The 26262-nt window shown below is 35.3% G+C and overlaps 1 protein-coding gene across 8 annotated transcripts in view; it reads left to right on the forward strand.

Moving 5' to 3' along the window:
- SNX13 (sorting nexin 13) overlaps positions 1–26262 on the forward strand; it is a 164156-nt gene that overhangs the window by 55486 nt on the left and 82408 nt on the right. For 7 of the 8 annotated variants that reach the window (XR_003118624.1, XR_003118625.1, XM_025379999.1 and 4 more), the window contains 4 exons: positions 12769–12890; positions 12978–13079; positions 14988–15076; positions 20207–20290. Coding sequence is in view for 6 of the 8 variants with exons in the window: in XM_025379999.1 (XP_025235784.1) it covers positions 12769–12890; positions 12978–13079; positions 14988–15076; positions 20207–20290 (397 nt within the window). In the remaining 2 variants the exon portion in view is untranslated. Of the gene's footprint in view, positions 1–7528; positions 7594–12768; positions 12891–12977; positions 13080–14987; positions 15077–20206; positions 20291–26262 lie in introns of all 8 variants that reach the window. The other variant, XM_025380002.1, reaches the window with a different exon arrangement.

A 26262-nucleotide genomic window follows, 5' to 3' on the forward strand; every position in this document is an offset into this window, starting at 1 on the left:
GCAAGGTTTTTTTGCATCCTACACTGATCTAAATTTATATCTTTGCTTGACCATTTACCTTAAGTTTCTGGCAAATTAAAACATTACAGATAATAACTACTTTAGAGGCTGCTTTGAGGCTAAAAAATGGTATGAAATAAAGTTCTTAGCATGTGATAAAACTCATTAATTGTTGGTTTGTTCCTTCTCTGTTAATTACTTTTCTACATAGACTTTTTCTATTACTACGCAAATATATGACTTACTAGAGGCTCCATGACTTCCAGTACCAGTATCAAGAAAATTAGTCTGTTTACAATCATTCATATACTTTAAAAACCTTATTCTGTGCTGTCTGCTGTATACTGTGAAGCATATGATAGCAGCAAAAATTATCACCTCTATTCTTTAACTTACAGTCCTTTATGGGGCCCACAACTGTGGAAAAAAACTTTTTTTTTTTTTCCTCTCCAGTGGTTTCATAGGTTTGATTTTTTTAAAGGGCCATGAACTCAGAAAATGTTTAGAACCTATGATTTTTGGTGTTTGTATTTACTCATCAACTTTGAGAAACAGTTAGAGAATGCCACTGTAAAATGAAGTGCTTAACTTTGAATAAAGATGGGAAGAAAATAATGTATGTTTTGAGTCCGAAGTTGTGGATTTGAACTTAGTTCTATTACTTGTTAAGCTCTTGGTCTTGAGTGGACAAAACACATATATTTTTTGTCTGGAGATGATAACTTGTATCCCCTTATCAGGTGGTTGTTAGGATTAAATGATATCATGTGTGGGAGAGTACTCTGTAGTGATAACGTCTTATTTAGTATTAGTACTTTTGTTATTCCGGTAACAGCTTGGGGAAGGAAACTTTCCTCCAGCACCCTTGAGTTCTCCTTCTCTGTGGAATTTGGGTGTGGATTAGACAGAAGCCTCAGGGGATGAATCCTGGATAACCCATGTATTTTTTATTCCCCCTTTAAATAAGATATTATAGTGTGATATTGACAGCTTTGGCCTGTGTCAGAAAATCTATAATTCTGTCTACCATTAAGTTGTAGTGTATCTAAAAGAAAATTTTTAATATCTCTGTAAAATAGTAATACTAGTACTTGTAGCAAACTCAGAGTTGTAAGGGGAAAATGAGATGATGTGGGTGAAACATTTAGTAAAGTACTTACCAATCAATAAATGACATTTTTAGCTAATCAGTTGACTCTGTGCCTCTATAATCTGGCACATAGTAAGTGTTCAGTAAAATTAACTTCTCTGTTATTGTTGCTGCTGTTATGTTCCTAGGTTGTGTACACACATTCTTTGACCCTGTCTTAGCTATATTTTGTACAGCAAGGGAGGTAGAGAGGGCAAAATTAAGGCACATGAAACATGGAGAAATAAAACAATCATTTCTGTGGTATTGAGAGTGGTTTTTCATGTAGAGATAGAGTGAACTAGAGTAGCTGATGAAGACCTCAATGGAATTGAGAGCAAAACTGGTTTTCAAGAATGGGTTATTTGGATAGATAGAGAGGAAGGATATGTTAGGAAATAAGAATAGTATGAGCAAATTTCTAAGAAAGAAGATAAGGATAGTGTAGTAGAAACTATAACAAGCAACCTTGTTGATCTTGAAAGTGAAATATGGGTGGTAAATCCCTCCATCTTTGTTCCTCTTAATCCAAGATTAGCAGAAAGTTCATATATTCTTTTTTGTTCTTTTTTTTTTTTTTGAGATAGAGTCTTGCTCTGTCACCCAGGCTGGAGTGCAGTGGCACACTCACTGCAACCTCTGCATCCCAGGTTCAAGCAATTCTTCTGCCCCAGCCTCCTGAGTAGTTGGAATTACAAGCGCGTGCCACCACACCCGACTAAGTTTTATATTTTTAGTAGAGATGATGGGGTTTCACCATGTTGGTCAGGCTGGCCTTGAACTCCTGACCTCTGATCTACCTGCCTCAGCCTCCCAAAGTGCTGGGATTACAGGTGTGAGTCACTGCGCCCCACCCCCGCGCCAGGGAAAGTAGATATGTGCTAATGCCACTGTGTTCCTTCCTGAAAGATCTTCCCGTGGAGGGAGGAGGGATAGATACATAGGTTTCAGGATTCGCTGGCTGTGATGCTAATGACATAGTATCACAGGGAATGATTGGTAAAAATTCAAGAACATATTCCCTATTTTCTTCCTTTACCTTTTGCCATAGAAATAATGAAAATAAATGGTATATCCCTACACTTGTTAAAAGGCAAACGAAACTCAAATAGTGGACATTTGCAACAAAATTTTGTCCTTTTTTTGTTTTACCATTTTATATTCTTTGCAATTTGAAATTTGGGTAAAAACTGACATTCCTCGGAAAGACAGTTATATTTATTACAGTATAGCAAAAATAATTAGAAACTAATTTAAAATTAGAAATTTTATCTAAATATTTAAAAGAAGGGGAAATGGTTAATGTTATTTGTTTTTGTTTTGAGACAGACTCTCGTTCTGTCACCTCCTAGGCTGGAATGCAGTGGCACGATTTCTGCTCACTGCAGCTCCCGCCTCCCAGGTTCCAGCGATTCTCCTGTCTCAGATTCCTGAGTAGCTGGAATTGCAGTTGCACGCTGCCACGCCCGGCTAATTTTTGTATTTTAGTAGAAACGGGGTTTTACCATGTTGCCCAGGCTGATCTCGAACTCCTGAGCTCAGGTAATCCACTGGCCTCAGCCTCCCAAAGTGCTGGGATTACAGGTGTGAGCCACCACGCCCAGCCTAATGTTTTTATAATCTATAGAATAGACCTGGGGTAATAGTTCATTATTAACTGATACAATTCACAAACTATACAGTTCAACCACTTAAAGTCAGTAGCTTTAGTTAAGAGTTGTACAACTTTCATCACAATCAATTTAAGAACATTTTAATGACTTCACAAAGAAACCTTATATCCATTGTCAGTCACTTCTGCGTTCCCCCATGCTTCTAGCTCTAGGTAACTACTAATCTGTTTTTTTTGTCTCTATGGATTTGCCTATTCTGAGCATTTTATATGAATGAAATAATATATATGGTCTTTTTTCCTGTTTCTTTTACTTAGCATTATGTTTTCAAGTTTCATTCATATTGTGGCATAAATTAGTGCTTATTCTTTTTTATTGCTGAGTAATATTCCATTGAACACATACCACATTTGTTTTTCATCAGTAAATGGGCATTTAGGTTGTTTCTACTCTTTGAATCATATGAATAATGCTACTATGAGTATTCATGTACAAGTTTTTGAGGGACAAATGTTTCCATTTCTCTTGGATATATACTTGGGAATATAATTTCCTTTTGAGGAACTGCAAACTTTTTCAAAGTGGCTGTACTTTGTTACATTTCCACCAGCACCATATGAAAGCTCCTCTTAGACCAACACTTAAGTTATTGTTGTCTGTCTTTTTGTCACCATCATAGTGAGTGTGAAGTAGTATTACATTATCGTTTTAATCTGCATTTCCCTGATAGCTAATGATATCAAGCATCTTTTCGTGTGCTTATTGGTCATTTGTATATTTTCTGTAGATATGTGATTTGTTCTACAGATAGATGGTTTGTTTTCAATCATGTGTTTTCCAGTGTCTGAAAAATGAAATGTTCATAGACCCAGCGGAAGCATATTAAAATGTGTGGAAAAAATTAACATGGAAGTCACAAGTGGGAACTCTATCTACAATAATTTATTATGTATTTACTGTTCCATCATGTACAAACCATGATAGTAAGCATTTGTTTCCAGATACTGACTGCCTATACAAAATTGTTATCTATAGTTGAAAAAACAATTCTTAAGTTTTCATTCATAAGAACACAAAGAATAGAAAAGAAAAATGACAAATAAATTAATTTTTAAAAAAGTCATAGTAGGTATCTTTATTACTGACAACCAGATGTTTCTGTTTCTGGCTGTAAAGTAATATATACCTATTTTGTAAAGTGTAATTTTCTTCTTTAGATTTTCTGAATTAGCTATATTCAGCCATAGACCCACAATCCAAAGATTACTGTTAATGTTTTAGTATATTTCCTTTTAATGTCTTAGCTGTGCATACATGGTTACGATTTTTATATAGCTAAAAATCATACAGCATATGTTACTTCGTACAGTTTTGATTCTAATATGTTTTCTATATATTTGTAATTCTTCTTATATATATTAATGGCTATAAAACTGTCTATTGCAGGAATCAGTAAACTTTTTCTCTAAAGACCCAAACAACTATTTTAGGATTTGTAGGCCACATCATTTCTGTCACAGTTAGTCAGTTCTGCCATTGTAGCACAAAAGCAGCTGTGGACAAAATGCAAATAAATGAGCATAACTGTCCAATAAAACTATATTTATAAAAACCAGCAGAGTACATGTCCTTTACAGGGACGTGGATGAAGCTGGAAACCGTCATTTTCAGCAAACTAACACAAGAACAGAGAACCAAACACTGCATGTTCTCACTCATGAGTGGGAGTTGAACAATGAGAACACGTGGACACAGGGAGGGGAACATCACACACCAGGACCTGTTGGGGGTTGGGGGGCAAGGGGAGGGAGAGCATTAGGATAAATACCTAATGTAGGTGACGGGTTGATGGGCGCAGCAAACCACCATGGCACGTGTATACCTATATAACAAACCTGCACATTCTGCACATGTACCCCAGAATTAAAAGTATGTATTAAAAAAAAAAAGCAGCAGCACACTCAATAATAAAATGAAAAGTAACCTAATTAAAAAATGGGGAAAGAATTTGAATAGACATTTCTCTGTAGAAGAAATGTCCAGATGTTCTGAAGGACTTAGATCTTAGTTGTAGTAATTTTATTAATACTCCTGTTTACTAAAATAGTTAACATCATGAGTTTAATTTTCTATACTTTATTACTTAAGAAGATGTGCACTTAGCCCCATGTTATTTTTTTTCCTGTATTTTGTCTTAACTAAGGTGTTCACGTCTTGTTTTTTATACTGCTGAAATGATGACTATACTTTATGTGTGTACTTCTGTATAAACTTTTTACTATTTTCTGAGACCTAAGTCCTTCAGAACATCTGGATTTTGGAATCTCTTTGAAGCATTGAAACATAGGATATGGGACTGCACTTCTTAAGCAGTGTTATCGCTCACTAAATACCATTTCCCTTAATACAGTCATGTAAAGCTGCATGCCTAAGTTCGTTTCCACCAATTTTATGAATCAGGATGTTTTGTTTTCTTGTTAAGGTAGAGTAGAAAGAACACTGAACTGAAAGTTAAGAACCCTGTTTGTTCTGTTTTTGTTTTTGTTTTTGAGACAGAGTTCGCCCTGTCGCCCAGGCTGGAGTACAGTGGCGCAATCTCAGCTCACTGCAACCTCCGCCCTTCCAGGAACCCTGTTTGTTTAACAAAACCTTGGTCTCACTGTGTCTCCTAGAATATGTAATTTAAATTCTGGCTCTGAAATTACAGGGAATTGTGATAGTGATTTGAGATCCCTTTCAGTTCTAAAATAGTAAGATTCTCTGGTCAGGTTGTTACTAATCTTGATTTCTTTTCAATCGTGTCTCCTCCCAAAACACACACTAACTTACTCCATCACACTCCACATTTTGAATGCCATTTGGGGAGTTATTTTTTTTAAGTATATAGGATTGCTAATTAGAGTTAATTTACTTTGGGATTAAAGTACTCTTCATAGCTATTGTTTTATTAGTAGGTGTCTTTTTTTTTGTTTTTGTTTTTTTTTGAGATGGAGTCTCGCTCTCGCCCAGGCTGGAGTGCAGTGGTGCAATCTCGGCTCACTGCAAGCTCCCCCTCCTGGGTTCATGCCATTCTCCTGCCTCAGCCTCCCGAGTAGCTGGGACCACAGGCGCCCGCCACCACACCCAGCTAATCTTTTTGTATTTTTAGTAGATACGGGATTGCACCATGTTAGCCAGCATAGTCTCCATCTCCTGACCTGGTGGTCCGCCCGCCTCGGCCTTCCAAAGTGCTGGGATTACAGGTGTTAGTAGGGGTCTTATAGTAGGATAACAAAATTTATTTAAACCTTTTAATATATTTCTAAATGATCAGAAAGAATGCTTGATTTTAAATATAAAATACGTTTACTAATCTTTTCTCGATTAAAACACTTGTATCAATGAAATAAAAAGTTTTTGTACAACTAGACTATTGCTGTTCTTTATAGAATGCTGAAAACAATAAATCTGTAGTGTTATGAGTTTAATATTTTTTTAAGTTTTCTGAGGTGTAAGTTCTCCCACCACATTCAGTTTTAAGCTATCAGCATGAAGTCACTGAACATGGAAATAGGAAGAGAGGTACGTAATTGTTTGCCTACTCCAGCTCACAGTTGGAGAGGATACAGCTAAGTGAAGAGGGGGCAGAGGCAGATTTGTAAACCTGAAGTAATGAGATGTATTTCCTTGTGTGTTTGCTAATTTAACTCCTATGGAAGAATTCTTCATTTATTTTTGAGGACTATGGTAGGGGGTAATCATACATTTACTGTAAGTTCAGGAATGTTTGTGAAGAAGGTCAAGTTAGTTTCATTATTTTAATCAATACTGACAACTAAATCCTTAAAGTGGATGATAAAAGGGTAAAAAAGGGGACTCTAGAGAGATGATTATGGTAACACGTAGTATTTATGACTGAATTGACGTAGGGGGGATTGATTTAGTGGATTCAAAATGAAGCTTACAATTCTGTGCCTTTACAATTTTACCCAAATTCAATTTCAGGCTGAGTTTTTGACACTGTAGAACAAAGTAGTTCTTCAAGGACTCTGAAGGATGGAAACAAGTAAAGGATTATGTACTTAGAGTAAAGAGTAGTATATCCTTTCTAATAGTGAATTAAGAGGGGAAGTTAGTATCTGATTCAGAGGCTCAAAGGAGAAGGAATTTTTTTCTTTCACAGATAAGCCACTCAGTTGCTCGCTCTCAACAAAAAAAAGTCTGTGAGTCAGTTGATCAAAAGGCCCTCTAATAGAGTAAAACTTTTCCCGAAATCTGCTCAAAGTTACTTGTCAAAAATCTACCCAGAAAAACTAGGAATTCTATTTTAATGATTTTTCAAAAATTTCTGTTTTTTACATAGAAGATAAAGACCTTTTGTAGAAGATTAATACATATTATTATAATTTTATGTGATTGGTTATTATATTGACCTTATTAACGTACCTTTAAAAAAGCCAAGTCTTAACATGCGTGTGTGTGTTTGTGTGTGTATGTATATATGTATATACCTCTTCCCTTGAGATTCCTTTCAGTTCTAAAATACTATGATTCTGTGGACCTCTCTGTCTGTGTGTGTGTGTGTATGTATGTGTGTATGTGTACATATATATAGTGTCTATATGTATACCTGCACATGTAGTATATAGTACGCTCTGTCATTCTTACAGTTTTTAAAAAAGGTCTTCATAGTCATTTCTCTGAAAAACTAATGTAGCATCAGGAGCATACCATTTATTATAGGATTATTTTCTGTGGAAAAAGCAGCTTTTACTTTTATCATTTTGACATAAGGCACGTTTTCCAGGAAAGTATTCTGCCATGAATATGAAGATCGCCTTTACTGCCAAACGATCACCCTCTCCTAGTCAGGCAAGTCTACAAGATGACCCTTGCATATATATTTATCATGCTCGTTCCCATCTTCTGCTCATTCCTGTGTCCTTTCTTCTCTCGTATAAATACTGCTCTTTCATCAAGATTTAAGTGTAGCCTCTTTATTGAAGCCTCTTTAAATTACTACCATCACTTAATCTATAGTCTGTGTGTGTGTAGTTCTTGTCAACAAAATTTTGAGCTGATTTTGAAATGGTTCCAATTCTGTGCTATTGCAGTGAAAGTTCTCTTAACTGATGTTTAGTTAGCCAGTGCTCTCCATTCCCTTTGTATGCTATAATGACTGATAACCTTAACATTAAGACTAGGCTCTATTACATCTATCCACTTCTGTTTCCACCCTTTGAGTTTTATGCTTATCAAAAGTCAGTTGTGTGATGCCTGGACCCCACCTCCAGAAAATCTGATACAGTTAGTCTGTGGTGTGACCTGAACATTGGTGATTTAGAGGAGACAGATAATCAAACACGTTGAAAAAAAAGTTGTATTTGTTTCTGAGCCCATATATCCCAGTTACACTTTTTTATGATAATCAGGTGGTTTAATTAACACTCAACTTAGATTGAAGAAATATGAATATGACAGGGTAGTTTCTGTGAAAACCAAGTCACTTACTTTGGAATTACTCAAAGCTGGTGGAAGATTGTAGTTGAATTAAGTGAGTGAAAGGCAAGTATGAAATTTGAAAGTCTTCAGGGACTCTTCATGCAGATTTGTTCACAAATGTCTTTATTCCCTTGCCATTTTAAAGAAACTGGACACCATAGGTTTTGCAGTGTGGGAACAGTTTGTAGTTTTTTCAAGACCCAAGGCATGTTAATACCACTCAGCAGAGCCTTAACCAAAGAATAAATCTTAGTCCTACACAGGAAGATTTATATCATTGAAGTTAAAGTGAAATATATTCATGACTCCCTCTTTTGATCAAATATTTAAATTTACCTACTGCCCAATTACCAGTTTTTTATACACTCTGTCCCTGTGTATGTGTATGTGTATGTGTATGTGTATGCGTATGCGTATGTGTATGTGTGGTTTTATGTAGCTAATATAATCAATCATAGACTCAAAGATATAATAAGTGTTGTTAGAGAAAACAAACTTTGGGAAATGATGTGACTTGCTGAATTTCATAGACTGGCACATATGCCTTTGATTTGAGTAAAAGACCCATCATTTGGGGAAGACTTGTTCGAATCAATGGCATCTGTGCCAGTCCAGTGCATTTTCCAGAAATACTTGATTTTGGTCGTGTTTTGTGTTACTGATGATGAGCTGTACACTGCTTAGAATAGATGGAACAAGTGAGGCAATTTATAATTCTAAACTCACACATATTTGGGACTTTACTTGCCTTTTTAAGGCATTGGCATTAAGTAGCCGTGAGTCAAAAAGAGCTTCTCAGTACATATTCTACTTTAACACTTCAGGGAATAAGGAAGCAATTGTTGTTTGTGCCTACTGTTGCCATTCTCCAAACATCCATCGTAAGCAGTGCTCTAACCCTGAAAAAGGAATCAATAAATCAGTGTGCATTGAGTGCCTCCAATAATATTTGAAACATTACTTTTCCACGGGGGATACAACTATGAATAAAACAAACACAGTTGGCTGAGTGCAGTGGTATGTGCCTGTACTCCCAGCTACTCAGAAGGCTGAAGTAAGAGGATCACTTGAGCCTAGGAGTTTGAGGCTGCACTGTGAATGCAGCCTGGACAACATAGTGAGACTCTATTTAAACAAACCAACAACTGCAATAACAAAAAACAGACCCAGTCAATCTGTGCCTTACTGAGATTAATGTTCTAACAGCAAATAATTCAACTGTAGCTTGTAAGAGCTATAAAAAGTGGAAAGTTTGGTAGAATGCATGACTGGAGACAGGACCTAGTCTGAAGGAATAGTGGAGAGGATGGGGGTCAATGAGGGCTGGCATGTGGAATTGACGTTTTAGATAAACTTTAATGTATAAGTGGGAATTGTCAAGTGAATGGGGGGAGAGGAAAATTTATGGAGAGTAGGCAGTGCCAAGCAAATGTAGGGGAGGGAATAGTCTGTCCAGAGGCACTGAGAGTATAAGGGGCGTATTAGCATTTGACAAATGGAAAGAAAGCCTGTGGATCTGCATAACAAAGAGGCAGGGAGAAGGTGAGATAGATGGTGATGAGGAGGAAATACACAAGGGCTTTCCGGTAAGAAAGATCTTAGAGAAGGTGTTTGTGCTTAGCTCTAATAATAATGGGGTGTTATTGCAGTTTTAAAGCTGTATATATCCTATTTTAAAAATTTGACTGCTTTATGGAAATTGGAATGCAAGGGAGACAGTGGATGTGGGAGACCTATAAGTAGAATGGTGGCGAGGGATAGGATGGTAGCATTAGAGACAGAGATAAGGGCTTGCAAAATTTATGTTCAGAGAGACATACTTTATAGTTTTGTTTTGCTTTTGTGCTTTCAATTAAAATTTCATTGCTTGTTTGCATTCCTAGTTAACCTTCTTAATTCTTTATTGCAACCATTCTGTCAAGATACATAAGCTTCAGGGGCCTACTGTAAATTTTTTCAGGCTAGGGTTAATTGTATCAGTTTTTTTGGTCATATAGGGATTATGTTCTTTTATTTTTAAATTCAAGAAATTACAGCTTATTAGTAATAATAATAAAACTCAAGTGTCGGTAATAAGATGAGTTATGTAATAGCCCGGTTGTTTTACTAGACTAAGAATTATATGGGGGAATATTTTAAGCAAAGTGAAAAAGAGTTTTGACTGTTGGCATAATGTAAGAAGAATTGATATTAAGAGCTCTACTAGAAAGCTATGTAGTAGATGCAGTAGAAGTATGGCTATTACATAATGAAATATTTCTTACTCATTTTCACATTGCATTTATTACATATTTATCATGTCATGATTTTAGAAAGTACTTCACTGTCATCAAAATATTTTCCAATTTTGTTAAGACAAACTTTACTAGAAATTGTTAATATATATCCTTCTAATTTATAAATGGGAAGCAGTGTGCTATTGTTCTTCCTAATCTAGAAAGTTCTTTTGAGATTTATATTGTTTGCATGAAGTCAGTGGAAATAAGTCAAGCAGAAGGAAAATAATAACCTCAGAAAGAGATACAGGATATCTGTACTGTTTTTCCTATTTTTCCTACCCTCAACATATTTCTGTATTGAAAATAGAAATCTGTACATCAAATTTGAAATAATTTGTATGTATTTGCATTGCTTGATAATTTTGTTCGTCTAAAATGTGATTATGTCCTCTATAATGAATCAAGATGGATTTAAAATGCCTTCTAAATTGGTAAATTTTATTTTGTTTGAAAGTTTCAGTAAATTAAATAAACAGCGTTGTACCATGAAACAGGACAGATGTAACTTGAAAGATTATATATTCTGCTTTCTTCTAAGTTTGTCAGAATGAACCTTTTATGGATTAAATGAGCTATGGCCTATACTAAGTAAATTTTGTTTTTATAAAATTTTCAAGTATGGATGATTTTGAATAAATATTCATATAAAGATTTTTGAAAGATGCTTATACAGATTGTGATTTTTTTTTTAAATAAGAAAAAAGAGATTCTAGAGACTGTTAGGTTTAAATTTTTATTTTAGGTTTTATGTTGAGACTGAATATTGTTACCAAGTTTAGTTATATGCTTATATGCTTGGCTCTTATAGTCTATATAATGTTAATTAATTCTTCCTCGGATTACTGAGCTTAGGGATCCACCTTTTTGTGTTGATTTGTTTTCCTGTTCATATACTTATGGCTTTCTCTTTAGTTTCATGTATACAAACAAACCATAGTTGTGCCTTAGTGTTAATAACTTATTTTTTACTTGAAAACAGCCATTTATTTTTCAATATCATACTGACTCTTTAAGGGTTTTTTTCCCCCCCAAAAAAAGTTACAGTAATTAAGTCAGCTTCTTCACTAGCCTCTTTATTGTATGTTTGGGTAATTACCAGAATGAGTTACGGTGTACTTTTTTGGTTCCTCCATTGTCCAGCATCTTCCCGAATAGACTCTTTGTTTTCTATCTACTTGGTATGTTCCTGAAAGGGTGAATTAATTTTAGTGCGATTTTATGAAAAAGAACATTATATTAAAAAGTCACGCAGTCCAAGGAGAGATATAAATTGTTTTTGAGTTATCTATTGTGTTTTTTACCTGTTTCACTGGTATACTGAATTAACAGTATCTTTTGAGGTCTGTTGCTTTTGAGATGGAGTACTAGGTGACTTCCTAAAATTAGTAATTACCTTTTTCATCAGTATTCTAAAGGCTTTTATATGTGTGATATTTTACATCATTCTTTAAACCATTCGTTTAATTAGTTATTTCTAATGGTTAAGGCTTTTTGTTGTTGTTGTTGTTGGTGAGATAGCTCTGTTACCCAGGCTCGAATGCAGTGGTGTGGTCACAGCAGCGTTGACCTCCTGGGCTCAGGTGATCCTCCCACTTCACCCTTCCTAGCAGCTGGGACTATAGGTGCATGCCACCATGCCTGGCTAATTTTTGTAGAGACAGTTTCACCATGTCAACTAGGCTGGTCTTGAACTTCTGGACTCAAGTGATCCTTCTGCCTCAGTCTCCCAAAGTGTTGGGATTACAGGTGTGAGCCACTGTGCCTGACCATGGCCAAGTTTTTAAGTGCTAGTGTATTCAAACAGAACGTTCAGAACATGTGTTGCATCGCTAAAAAGACGAATGTGGAGAATTCAGAAACAATTCAGAAGAAACCAAGAAATGTTTGGAATGCTCTTTTAAAAGCAAACAAAACTATTCAGAATTCCTTATGTATTCTTATGTTGGGGCTGAGAAATTACATGATATACTGTTATCAGATTCACTTCAAATTTAACTGGAAAAAAATTAATTTCTTTTACTATTTTAAGCATTTAGATAGTAGTTTTAAACTTTGGCACATGAAATAATTCAAGTAATATTGTTAGAAGACTTAGTGAAGATTTACTTTGGATCTTGTGAAACAATACTAACAGGTAATAATGAATGAAAATCTCAATTTAAATTTACAGTCTCAGACAATCATGTTGTCAGTAGTCATTAAAATGAATTTATATTTTCTGATAAAGCATTTATATAATTCTTTTATGTAATGTGTTTTTTATAAGGTCAAAAGAAATAGACTGGCAACCTTATTTTACTACACGCATTGTAGATGATTTTGGCACACACTTACGAGTATTCAGAAAGGCTCAACAGAAAATAACAGAGAAAGATGATCAAGTAAAAGGTAATATCTTTATTCCATTTGAAAACTAGGATTTAAAAATCTGTTTTCCTTTTATCATTTTATATATCTTGAATTGTTTTTCTTCAGGTACAGCAGAAGATCTTGTAGATACCTTCTTTGAAGTTGAAGTTGAAATGGAAAAGGAGGTTTGCCGTGATCTAGTGTGCACTTCCCCCAAAGATGAAGAAGGTTTTCTTTCAATTTAACTTTTTTGACAATAGTAACTGGCTAGAGTCAAGTTAGCAGAACCAGTGAACAAATCTTAAGGGTAAAATTATTCTTACTTTGGGCAGGTAGCATAGTAAAGATGCTATTCATTTTATTTTATTTTGTAATTCTTAAAAGTAGTTTCCAGATTCTGTTTTCTTCTTTAAAGGTCATCTTTAATAATTAACTGGTCCTGGCTGGGTGCAGTGGCTCACGCCTGTAATCCCAGTATTTTGGGAGGCCGAAGGGCCTGGATTGCTTGAGCCCAGGAGTTCAAGACCAGCGTAGGCAACATGGCAAAACCCTGTCTCTACTAAAAGTACGAAACATTAGCTGGCTGTGATGGTGCACACCTTTAGTCCCAGCTATTCAGGAGGCTGAGGTGGGAGAATCACTGGAGCCTGGGAAGTCAAGACTGCAGTGACCTGTGATCATGCCACTGCACTCCAGCCTGAGTGACGAGAGTGAGACCCTGTCTAAAAAAAAGAAAAGAAATTATCAATCTACTTTTAAAATATAGCAAACATAAACATTTTATAATTGGATTTTTTTCATCTGTAGTAATTTCTCTTCCTCTTGAATTTATTATTTTTGCTTCAGAAGTATACCTGTTACCATAAAATATTTCCTAAGGGAATGAATATAGTGATTTCAAATAAAATTTATAGATTTCAGCGGGCTTGTCTTTTATTTGTAGGAGTTTACACTAGACAAGTTTTAGCTAAGGACGTTATCTTTTCCCAGTTTTGCACGTATTAAGTCTTTGTTAATTGGCACAGTTTTAAATTAAGAGAATCACTTATGCAATTATATTCCCAGGAAGTGTCAGCACAGGAACAATGATAGAAAAGCTCTTCTAGTTGTGGAAATTGTTTTCTTAGATTTTGAAAATGTTTTAAATATTTTTATTTATTTCCTTTGTTCTTCCTTTCTTTTCCCTTTTCTTTTTATTTTTATTGTATAGTTCAGCTTTTAATGGCCAGTTTATTAGCACTGTTAAGAAATATAGTTGACACTTGAACAGTGAGAGAGTTGGGGGTATTGACCCCCTGTGCAAACAGAATTCTGTGCATAACTTTTGTCCCCCAAAAACTTAAATACTAACAGCCCACTGTTAACCATAACCCTTACCAATAATGTAAAAAATTGATTAACACATAGACTAGTATCTGCACATATTTTATGTATTCATGGCATACCTTTTTCTTAATTTTTTTTTATATTTCTAGGCTATGCGGTTCATCTCTGAGTTTTTAAAATAGTCACAAATCTCTAAAAAATTTTCTAATTTATTTACTGAAAAAAATCCACATAAAAGTGGGCCTGAGCAATTCAGACTCTTTGTTCAAGGGTCAATTTGTATTATAGTAACTTAGAATGTAACTCATAGATATACTGATGTGCAATAGTTTTATGTAAGTTGAGCTCTCTTAAATCAGCAGAGTAGATGAGCATACTCTTTTTTTCCTTTGTTATAGCCTGCTGAGATGGTGGAGGTTTTTCTTTGAAAGAAGAATTACAGCTATATATTAAAATGTGTGAATAACTTTTAAGTATGGAAAGCTAATTAATGTGTGGTAGAATTACAAAGTACCTGGTCCATCTAAAACTATTTTGGGAGAAAAGACTTGTAATGAAATTTTTTATGATTCAAAAAACTGGTTAAAACAGCAAAATTAAAAAACAATTAAGTTGATTAATGAATAGTTACTACTTGAAGAATAATGAAGGAATTTTTAATGAATACTGATGTGTACTAATTACTAAAATAATAAGCCATTTTAGGCAGAGAACTGCTTAGTTCCACCTTTTTAATGTATCTTATATATCAAGAGTAAGTGTAGACTTTATATTTTCTAATGTTATGATAGCTACTTTTTCTATTTTTAGGATTCCTAAGGGATTTGTGTGAGGTCTTATTATATTTATTGCTACCTCCTGGAGATTTCCAGAACAAGATCATGCGATACTTTGTCAGGGTAAGCTTAAACTCATACCAAATCATACCTGTAAAAAAACGTAGAGCAGCAGTTTTCAAAATTTTTGGTCTTAAGACCCTGTTACACTCATAAAATTTATTGAAAACTCTAAAGAGCTTTTGTTTATGTGGGTTTTCTTTAAAATATTTACATATTATAAATGAAAACTAAGAAATTTTTAAAACATGAAAATATACAAGCATATATTTCATTACCTGATACATAGATAGAGCATCATAGCATTATGTAACTTTTGTAAAGGTCACTCTATGTACATGAAAGAACAAGAGTGAAAAGTTAAATAATGTCTTGCATTATTATGAAAATGGTGTTGAAAGGGTCACCTGAAACCCAAGCTTCTAAGGGAACTTCAGGTTCATGGAAACCTCCCCCCAATCCCCCAGGAGTCTCTGGCTGATAGGTGCTTTGGTTTTTGGTTATGACAAAAGTTTGTTTTAAATTTTCTTATACCCTAGTGTTATCTAAATCAGGTTAGATAAAAATAACATTTTTGGACAGAAACTTTAAAAACTGTGCAGTTAAGATTATGTTTTTTTGTAATTGGAAAATTAATGTCAGATGAGAATAGTAGTCTTGGACTCTTTATTCCCTGAGTATAAACCTTCAAAGTAAAGCTCTGTGTGTAAATTTAAAGGAATAACATTTGCCTTTGGCTGCTGGTAATGATTTAGAAATGCTAGCTACATAAGACCATGTCCTGGTTGAATGGGTGAAATGAAAGTTTTGGATTTTCCTAAAAACGAAAGCTTATGATCTCTTTACTCTTTAGACAGACTAAAGAGATCGTAGATACAGATATCTGTATCTGCAAAATAGATAACAAATCCTGAGACTTGCTTTTATGCTTGTATGGTATTGTTTATAAGCAATACCATACAATTTCCTAACATCTACCTAGCTTGAGTTCAGTGTACTTCTCAGGTATGTTAATGGTACTTACGTGAAGTAATAGAAAGTGCTTAGTGTTGATGGGAGGAGCCTTATTATATATTGTTAAGGCCAATTATTTGAGCTGGTCTTTATCAAGGGTGACAAGTACCTGGATGTCTATCACTAGATTCATATCTGCCACTGAAGGAAGATAGTACTAATCAGGTATAGCACTTGTTCATGCAGAATATCCATTTGGCATAATAATCTGTTTCCATAATACTCCAGCCAGCTACTGTTATGTGGAATCTCAGCATCATTTTGCATGTCTTGCCATCTTTTCCTTTTTGAAACTCTATTTTCTCTTTTCTTTCATGTCACTGGTCTCATTTTTAGTCACCTTTGTTTTCCTTTTTAGTCATGTTTATACTCCTTAACTTCTCTTCTGCTTAAATTTTGAATATTCAAGATCTTAAATCCCAGGACTTTTTCTTGCTCATCCATTACTGTGGCTTGAAACGCCTTCCAAATGCTAATGAGTTTGAAATTTATAGCTTTATTTCATATTTACCTTCTGAGCTCCGGGCAACTCTGAGCTGCCCTCTTGAAGTCACCACTAGAGTGACTGATAGCTTTTTAAAACTTAAATGTCCAAAGTGGAAGTCTTATTCTTACATCCATATCCTGTCTGCCTTTTAGTCTTCTCTCCATCCTAGTAAGTGGTATGATCATCTAGTAAATTTTTCAGATCTCAAGTCCTCCAAGAGGCTTACAGGTTTGCATGTAGTGTGGCTTTATTTACCTCTCTAGCCTTCATGCCAAGCAATGTCAAGGAAAACCAGAGCTGGACAGTAAAGTGTACCAAAAAACAGACCTTATCTAGCAACTGTTGCAGTAGGGGAAATGTGACCTCAGTATAGAATTGATCTCAATTCTGAATACAACAAGTTGGGATTTATAGCCAAGGAGCAGGCCGGGGATCAGTGGATGGCAAATTACTGAAAGGAAACATCAGGTTTAAGTGGGAATTATGGGTAAACAGACTTAATAGGATTCTTGTTGAGAGCAGGCTGGGATATTCAGACACAAAGGGTGGGGACTGAGGAATTTAGGGTGAGGGAGGTCTGTCTAAACCCACTTGATAGAATTCTTGCTAAAACAACAATGAAAAGATGAACAGACATGGAATCTCAAAGGTTAGGGTGTAAATGGGTGGAGGATTCAGAGGAGCCTAAGTTTGGTCAAGGATAGTCTTTGTTAGTGGTCACTATACTCTAGCCACACTGGCATTTTCCCCCAAAAGTGCCGTTTTTCTCCCTGCTTCTCTAATGTCCTTTTTTTCTCTGTTAAGAATGATTCTTCGGCCGGGCGCGGTGGCTCATGCCTGTAATCCCAGCACTTTGGGAGGCCGAGGTGCGTGGATCACGAGGTCAAGAGATCTAGACCATCCTGGCTAACACGGTGAAACCTCGTCTCTACTAAAAATACAAAAAATTAGCCGGGCGTGGTGGTGGGCACCTGTAGTCCCAGCTACTTGGGAGGCTGAGGCAGGAGAATGGCGTGAATTCGGGAGGCGGAGCTTGCAGTGAGCTGAGATCACGCCACTGGACTCCAGCTTGGGCGAGAGAGTGAGACTCCATCTCAGGAAAAAAAAACAAAAAACAAAAAACCGATTCCTCTTATTCTGTCAGCTAAATTGTATTCATTCTTCATCTCACTTCATGTCACTTCCTTAGAGATGCCCACCCTGACCACCCAATCTAAATCTCCCTCATAATTCCCTGTTATTATCGATAACATCCAATTGTTTTCCTTCATAGCATTTACCATATTTTAAGATGGTAATTTGGTTGTTAATTTGGTACCTCTTTCTCCCAGATGAATTGTAACTCTAATGAGGACAGAGACTATATCTGTATTTATCATAAATATATACTTAGTGCTTAGCATAATAACTGGCACATAGCAGATGCTCAGACAATCAGTTTTATTGCAAAAGGAAACCCATTTACCCTCTTGCTGGCTGTGGTGCATGTGCTACTGCAGCTTCTTGAAGATTAAGTTGACTCCTAAGAGCCACAAATGAAAATCTTCCTTGTTACATGAGGTTATTTAAAATAGGTAGGATTTTAATGAGCACATTTTTTTTTATAATAAATTTCTCTTTTAGGCCAGTATTTTATTTCTTTTTTGTTGAATCTAATTGAGCGAGGATAATTACAGACCATGCATTTAGCAAGTCAGTTTTTTTCCTTTAGCTCTTTCTTTGTTTTCTTTTGTCAGTAATTCTAAGATTTCTCAGAAGATACTTTGTTTAGATTAAATAACAGATGAAAGAGTTTTAATTTTCTTTGTACGGATACTTTGTATAGATTGTGTAAGTCACTGTATTTAAGATAATTGCTATTTAATTGCCTCTACTTTCTTGCCATTACTATGTTTTATTCCTTTAACATATGGCTTCAATGACTTTGTATCTTTTAGGCCCCATGTTTGACAAACAGTGCTGTCTTCTAAAAATTGGGGATCTTAAAGTAGGAATTATGTGGAAGTGGCTACTTGCTTGGAATATTTAGAGCTCTCACTAGGACCTTGAGTCATATGATTAGCCCTTGACTAACCAAACCCTTTAATGTGACAGATTAGGAGTTTTCTAGTACAAATCGACTAATTACACCAACTAATAAGAAACACATAATTTAATCAGAAATTTTCCCCAGGTGTTTTTTTCTCCTTCTGAAAAGAAACATTTGAAAAAGTGTGCGTGTGTGTGTGTGTATGTGTGTGTGTGAATTTTCTCCTAACGAAGTACATTTTAAAATTTGAACATGTGACCGGAGACATAGTTTGAAGGAAGGAATTACATACACAAATACAATTTTAAAGAAGTAGGAGACTATAACTAACCTTGAAAGAAGCCATTTTTTGTCATTTCAGACTGTGAAGTGTCTCCAAAGACATTTCAGAAAATTACTGGCGCCTCCAAATAAGCTTTTTGGAAATACTGATTCATCATGGGGGTAATGGTTGGCAGAGACTTGTATAGCTTACAAAAGAGACTTGTACAGCTTACTAAAAATAAAGACCACCTTCTGTGAACTTACACGAGAAAATGGCACAAATAAATTAGAGATCTGGGAAGAGAAAATGATCCTTTAATTAGAAAAATTAAACATCCTGTTAAGCTTATTGTTATTTAATCTCCCCTAATATTCTTAAGAAATTAGTTTTCATAAATTTATATAATACTGGCACTAAAGGGTAATACCAGGTGAAATCATTGTATTTATAGAATCAGTACTAAATTCTTAGTTTCTTTTTTTCTATTCATTTATCAAATGCCTGCCCTGTTTAAAACAATGACCTTGAGAAGATGGGATGAGGAAGGTAAATATTTTTGAGGATAAATAATTCAATAGATAAGTTGACCAATTCCACTCATATAGAGGGTTCCTAGATAGTTGCCATCTATTAGAAAAATGTAAGACTTATAATTACAGAGAAAATATCAAGTGATAAATGCTGTAGATACAGGGCATGAGTATTTCAAGCATATTTCTGTTGGAATGATCAAGTTTTATTTAACAGGGTAATTGATTCTGCAGTCAGTTTTTAAAGGAAGGGCAGAATATTAATATATAGAAGCATAAACAACTGCAAAGAATGGGAAGGTAGATTTTAGAGAATGTCGAGTCGATTAACATATCTATTATTTTAAAAATGTTTATTAGGAAACTATTCAAACACAGAGAAGCATAGAGAATAATACAGTAGACATTTATGTACCAACCACCTAGATGTAACCAGTGTTGATAATGTACTATAGTTGCTCTGTTTCCTCCCTTGGTAGCAGTTCTAAAATCAGTGTGTATCCTTTCCTTTTCTTTTCTGTTTCTATAATTTTAATAAAGATAAATGAATCCATAAACACTGTTAGTCTTATATTTTGTCTTTTTAAAATCAACATCAATGCTAACATACTAGAGGTATCATCTTGCTTTATTTCATTCCACAGTTGTTACTGTGGAGATGTGTCCAAGTTGATACAGGTAACTTTATCTCATTTATCTAAACTGAGGCATAGTCATCTTTTTATAAGACTGTGTTGGTTATCAAGTTTTACTTGCATGTATATCATACTTTTCTTAAGTAACAGCATTGTGTTGGAATATTTACATTATGCTGTTGATTTGAGAAATAGATTAAATTTGTTTTTGTTTTTTACTTTTTTTTTTTCAGGAAATCCTTGCACGAGGAATTCTTCTTCCATTAATAAATCAACTCAGTGATCCTGATTATATTAATCAGTATGTCATATGGATGGTAAGTGCCTTTTAAAATTATAACTCTGTTTTAGAAATAATTTTTGAAATGGAAAAATACATTTGGGAGATAGGGTATTTAAGCCGTAATTTATTAAAGAAATTAAGTAGAATTGTTTCTGAAGTAATCTCTGTGTTTCCAATATTTTTATTTGCTTATATTTTGAATGTGTTGGCCAAATTCTCTTTAAGAATTTTGTTGATTATCTTTCTTGCAGTTATGGTACTACTACTGTTTCTTTAAAAAAATAGAATATTTCACTACCTGTATGTATAGATGATGAATATTTTTAATGGCTACTATTTGATTTTTAAATACAAGTTGGGATTTGAACTACTTGACATGTAACTCACATTTTTACATTGTATAATGGGGAAAATATGGAGGACAGACAGTAGAATGAGAACCAGAAGATCTGTATTCTAGATGTTTCTGTAAGTTGCCTAGTGTCTATAGTAGTTAACTCAATGGTTTTCTCCTGTCAGACATATCAAAGACTTAGTGATTACTAAGTTCACAAGCCCTATTTTTTTTTTTTCTTTATAACATATACTTTTCCTTAATAAACTCATGGTCAAGGAAGAATTGTAAATGGGCTACGTTCTGGGAATACTTTGATAACCTACTTCTAGATCTTTGATTTGTTTTCTTAAATCTGGTATTTCTTCTCTACATTTGTCTTCCTTTAACTCAGTCTAGCTTTCTTAAGAAAGAATTACTTGATTGTTCTTTGATTTCCCTTAGGCATTGTCAGACTTGCCATAGTTTTATTTTTTACTTTATTTTTATTTATTTATTTTTGACGTGGGATTTCACTCTTCATCCAGGCTAGAGTGCAGTGACAATCTTGGCTCACTGCCGCCTCTGCCTCCCACTTCAGCCTCCCGAATAGCTGGGACACAGGCATGCACCACCACACCCAGCTAATTTGTTGTACTTTTGGTAGAAGCATGGTTTTGCTATGTAGCCCTGGCCAGTCATGAACTCCTGAGCTCAAGCGATCTGCCTGCCTTAGCCTCCCAGAGTGCTGGGGATTACAGGTGTGAGCCATCATGCCTGACTGCTATTGTTTTATTATTATTGTTGTTGCAGAGGTTTACCCTTTGACCAGGTTGTGGTACCTGCACACAAAAATTGTTATTAATTGTGTATTTCTAGAGCCTTTCCTCGAGACTGTGGAACTTGATTCTTCTTTTCCTTTGTGAACTTTTTTAGACTTTGCATTAGGCACTGTAAAAGCTTTGAAAATATACATATCTGCACAATTAAAAATATAATAAGATGGGTCTTCTTTGGCTAGGAATTCAACTCCTAAGAAGTTATTCTAAAGTGATAATCAAATTTGTGACAACCTATATTTAAAAATTTTAACAAGTTTTTAATATTTAAAAATTATGAATATGTGATAGTTGTACGTATTTATGGGGTGCATGTGATATTTTGATATAAGCATACAATGTGTAATGTTCAAATCAGGATAATTGGGGTATCCATCACATCCAGCATTTATCACTTCTTTGCATTAGGAACATTCCAGTTCCACTCCTGTGCTTTTTTTGAAATATACAATAAATTATTGTTAACTGTAGCCACCCTGTTGGGATACTGAATAGTAGATCTTACTCTTTCTGTCTGTGTTTTATACCCATTAGCCATTCCTGTATTTCCCTTCCCAGCCTCTGGTAAAGAAACATTATTTGGCACTGTATCTCCATGAGTTCAGTCTTTGTTTTGTTTTTAGTTCCCACATATTTAGCCTACTGTGCATGGTTAATTTGACTTAACATAATGTCCCCCAGTCAATATTTCATTTTTTTTATGGCTGAATAATAATCTATTTTGTGTATGTACCATGTTTTGTTTATCTATTTCTTTACGTATTTGCCAGCATTTGTTATTCCCTCTCTTTTGGATAAAAGCCATTTTAACTGGAGTGAAATAGTATCTCATTGTAGTTTTAATTTGTATTTCAATGATAATAAGTGCTGTTGAGCATTTCTTAATGTTGTCTTTTGAGAAATGTCTGTTCAGATCTTTTGCCCATTTTTAATGGGATTATTAGTTTTTTCCCTATTGAGTTGTTTGAGCTCCTTATGTGTTCTGGTTATTATTTCTTTGTCAAATGGGTAGCTTGCAAATATTTTCTCCTGTTCGATGGATTGTCTCTTCCCTTTGTTGATCATTCCCTTTGCTGTGCAGAAGCCTTTTAGCTTGATGTGATCCCATTTGTACATTTTTTGCTTTGGTTTCCCTATGCTTTTGAGGTCTTATATAAGAAATCTTTGCTCAGACCAGTGCCATGGATTGTTTCCCCACTGTTTTTTTCTAGTAATTTTATAGTTTCACATCTTAGATTGAAGTCTTTAATCCATTTTAAATTGGTTTTTCTATATGCTGAGAGATAGGGGTCTAGTTTCATTCCTCTGCATATGGATATCCAGTTTTCTCGGCACCATTTATCAAAGTGACTTTTTCCCCCAATAGATATTTTTGGCACATTTGTAAAAAATGAATTTACTATGAATGTGTGGGTTTATATCTGTGTTAAATTTGAAGTCAAATAATGTGATGTCTTCAGCTTTGTTCTTTTCTGCTTAGGATTGCTTTGGCTATTCTGGGTCTTTTGTGGTTCCATATAGTAATACATTTTGGGATTATTTTTTCTATTTCTGTGAAGAAAGTTACTGGTATTTTGAAGAAAGTTATTGGTTTGCTTTTAATTTGCAGATTGCTTTTTGTAGTGTGGACATTTTAGCAATATTGATTATTCCAATCCATGAACATGGAGCATCTTTTCATTGTTTTGTGTCTTCTTCAATTTCTTTTGTCAGTGTTTTACAGTTTCCCTTGTAGACATCTTTTATTTCCTTGATTAAGTTTATTCTTAGGTATTTTATTTTATTTGTGATTATATGGGATTACTTTTCTTGTTTTCTTTCTCAAATTGTTCAAATAGAAACACTATTGATTTTTGTATGTTCGTTTTGTATCTTGAAGCTTTACTACATTTGTTTATCAGTTATTTTTTGTTGACTTGTGTTTTAGTCATCTTACTAAAGATATGAGTGGTTTGTACACCACAGTTGCAGTGTTATTCTGTAGTTGTCTGTGTACTTAGTGTCAATGAGTTTTATACTTTCAGATGATTTCTTATTGCTCATTAACATGCTTTTCTTTCAGATTGAAAAACTCCCTTAAGGATTTCTAGTAAGACTTGTCTCGTATTGATGAAATCCCTTAGCTTTTGTTTGTCTGGCCAAGACTTTATTTCTCCTTCAGAGTTAACAGATAAATTTGCCGGATATGGTATTTTAGGTTGGAAGACATTTTTTTTCCTTCAGCACTTTGAATGTATGAATGATCCCACTCCCTCCTGGCCTGTAAGGTTTCTGCTCAGATGTGTGCTGCCAAATGTATCAGAGCTCCTTTGTGTTATTTGCTGCTGCTGCTGCTGCTGCTACTGCTCCTTCTCTTCCTCCTCCTCTTCCTCCTTCTCCTTCTCCTCCCCCCTCTCCTCCTCCTCCCCCCTCTCCTCCTCCTCCTCCTTCTCCTTCTTCTTTTTGCATCTTTTAGGATTCTTTATTTATCCTTGACCTTTGAGAGTTTGATTTACATGCCTTTGGTCATCTTATTTGGATTGAATATTCTTGGTGTTTTTCAACCTTCTTGTACCTGGATATTCATGTTTTTTTCTGGGTTTGAAGAGTTCTCTGTTGTTATTTCTTTGAATAAACTTTTAACCCAGTCTCTCTCTTTATGTTCTCTTTAAGGCCAGTAAATCATAGATTTGCCCTTATGACACTGTTTTCTAGATCTTGTGGGTATGCTTCATTTTTTTCAGATTCTTTTTTTCTCTATGTATTTTCATATAGCCTGTCTTAGCTCGGTTCTTCCTTCTGCTGGACCAATTCTGCTGTTAAGATACTCTGATGAATTTTTCAGTTTGTAGGTTGAATTTTTCAGTTCTAGAGTTTGTTTGACTTTCCCTTATTATTTCAGCCTCTCTTACATTTCTCGATAGAATTCTGAATTCCTTCTCTGTGTTATCTTGAAGTTCTTTGAGCTTCCTCAAAATAGCTCCTTTGTATTTCCTGTCTGAAAGGTCATATATCTCCTTCACTTCCAGAGTGGTCAGTGGTGCCTTTTTTAGTTTCTTGAGGTCATGTTTTCCTGGATGTTCTTGGTGCTTGTAGATGTTCTTTAATGTCTGGACATTAAAGAGTTAATTATTTATTTTAATCTTCTCAATCTGGGCTTATTTGTACCATCCTTCTTGAGAAGGCTTTTCATGAAGTCAAAAGGGATTGAATGTTGTAACCTAAGCCTATGGTCACTATACTATTTCAGCGCTAGTGGGATCCCTAAGCCCAGGAATACTATGACTCTTGGAGACTCCTTAGTACACTGCTATGATGTACTTTATTAAGATAAAGGAGAATTCCCTAGGTTACCAGACAAAGTCTTTCATGCTCTTCCCTCTCTTTCTCTTAATTACAAAGGGTCTCTTTCTGTGTAATGCTCCCTGGAGTTGGGGAAACAGTGACATGGACACTGTCATGGTCACCATAGCTGGCACTGTGCAGAGTTGCACCTCAAGCCTTGCAGAGCAGCCCAGTACTGGGGCTTGCCTAACACCTGTGGCCACTGCTGCCTGGCTGCTGCTGCTATTTATTCATGGCCCAGGACCACTTTAGTGAGCAAATTGTGAATTCTGCTAGGGACTGGGTCTGTCTCATCAGGGCAACAGCTTCCCTTCTGGCTAAGGGTGGGTCTAGAAATGCTGTCCCTGATGAAAGATGTATATTCTTGGGCTTCAGGAATCTGCCTGTTTTTTTGTTTTACTGTGGCTGAGCTGGTACCTAAGTTTTAAGATACAGCCCTCTGTATTCCTCCCTTTCCTTCCTCTAAGTGGAAGGAGTCTTTGCTGGAGTTACACTGCCTGGAAGTGGTGGAGGGATGACACAGACACTCTATTGGCCACCATAGCTGGTGTTACACTGGGTCATACCCCAGGTCAACTGACCGCTGAGAAGAGTGTATGTAGCACCAGGGCTTGCCCTAGGACTGCAGTGCTTGTGGCCTGACTGCCACTCACCATTTATTTAGTGCCCCAGGTCACTTCAGCCAGCCTATAGTGAAGCCACCTGGATTCGAGTTATTCCTCCTGAGCTGAAGAATTCTGCTCTGCCTCAGGGCTGGTGTAAATGCTCTTTCTCTGGGTGCTAGTGGAATTCTGTCCTGTGCCATGACAGAGCAGTTCTCAGTTTCAAAGCAGAGTTCTATACTCACTTCACTCTTTCTCCCACAAACCCACAGATTCTCTTTCTGTGCTGTGCTGTCCGGGGTTGAGGGGAGGGATGGTAGAGGCAATGCAAGACTGTCTTTCCTACCCTTTTGAATGCCACTTTCCTTGATATTATGCTCAAACCAGGTACTGTGATCACTCAACTAATTTTATGGTTCCTAGGAAGGTGCATGGACAGTTGTTTAATATGGTGTTCCTGTGGGGAGGATGATCGCTGGAAGGCTCTACTTGGCCAACTTGCTCGGCCTTCTCCAATAATGTATATTTAAGACCATTCATGGCAGCATTTGTTATAGTAGCAAGAAATGAAAACAACTTAAATGTCCCAAATAGGGGATTAATTAATATATAATAACACATTGATGCAATTGAATACTATGTAACCATTTAAAATGATGATAGTATATCCTTATGAACTTGAAAAATTGTTCATATCTTTTGCATGAAAAAGATAACTAAAATTAGCATATATGTTAGATAAATATCCCATTCTTTAGAAAAATATATTTATCAATGACTATAATTCTCATAGGATATAGACTGAAATGTTAATAGAAAGGTAGTAATTTTTCTTAAATATTTCATTTCACTTGCAATGAGTATGGATTATGTAATAAAACAGTATTTTTTTAAGCGGTAGAAACTTACACACAAAATTTATAAACAT

The sequence above is a fragment of the Theropithecus gelada genome, chromosome 3 (genome assembly GCF_003255815.1).
Source record: "Theropithecus gelada isolate Dixy chromosome 3, Tgel_1.0, whole genome shotgun sequence".
Taxonomy (NCBI): Eukaryota; Metazoa; Chordata; class Mammalia; order Primates; family Cercopithecidae; genus Theropithecus; species Theropithecus gelada.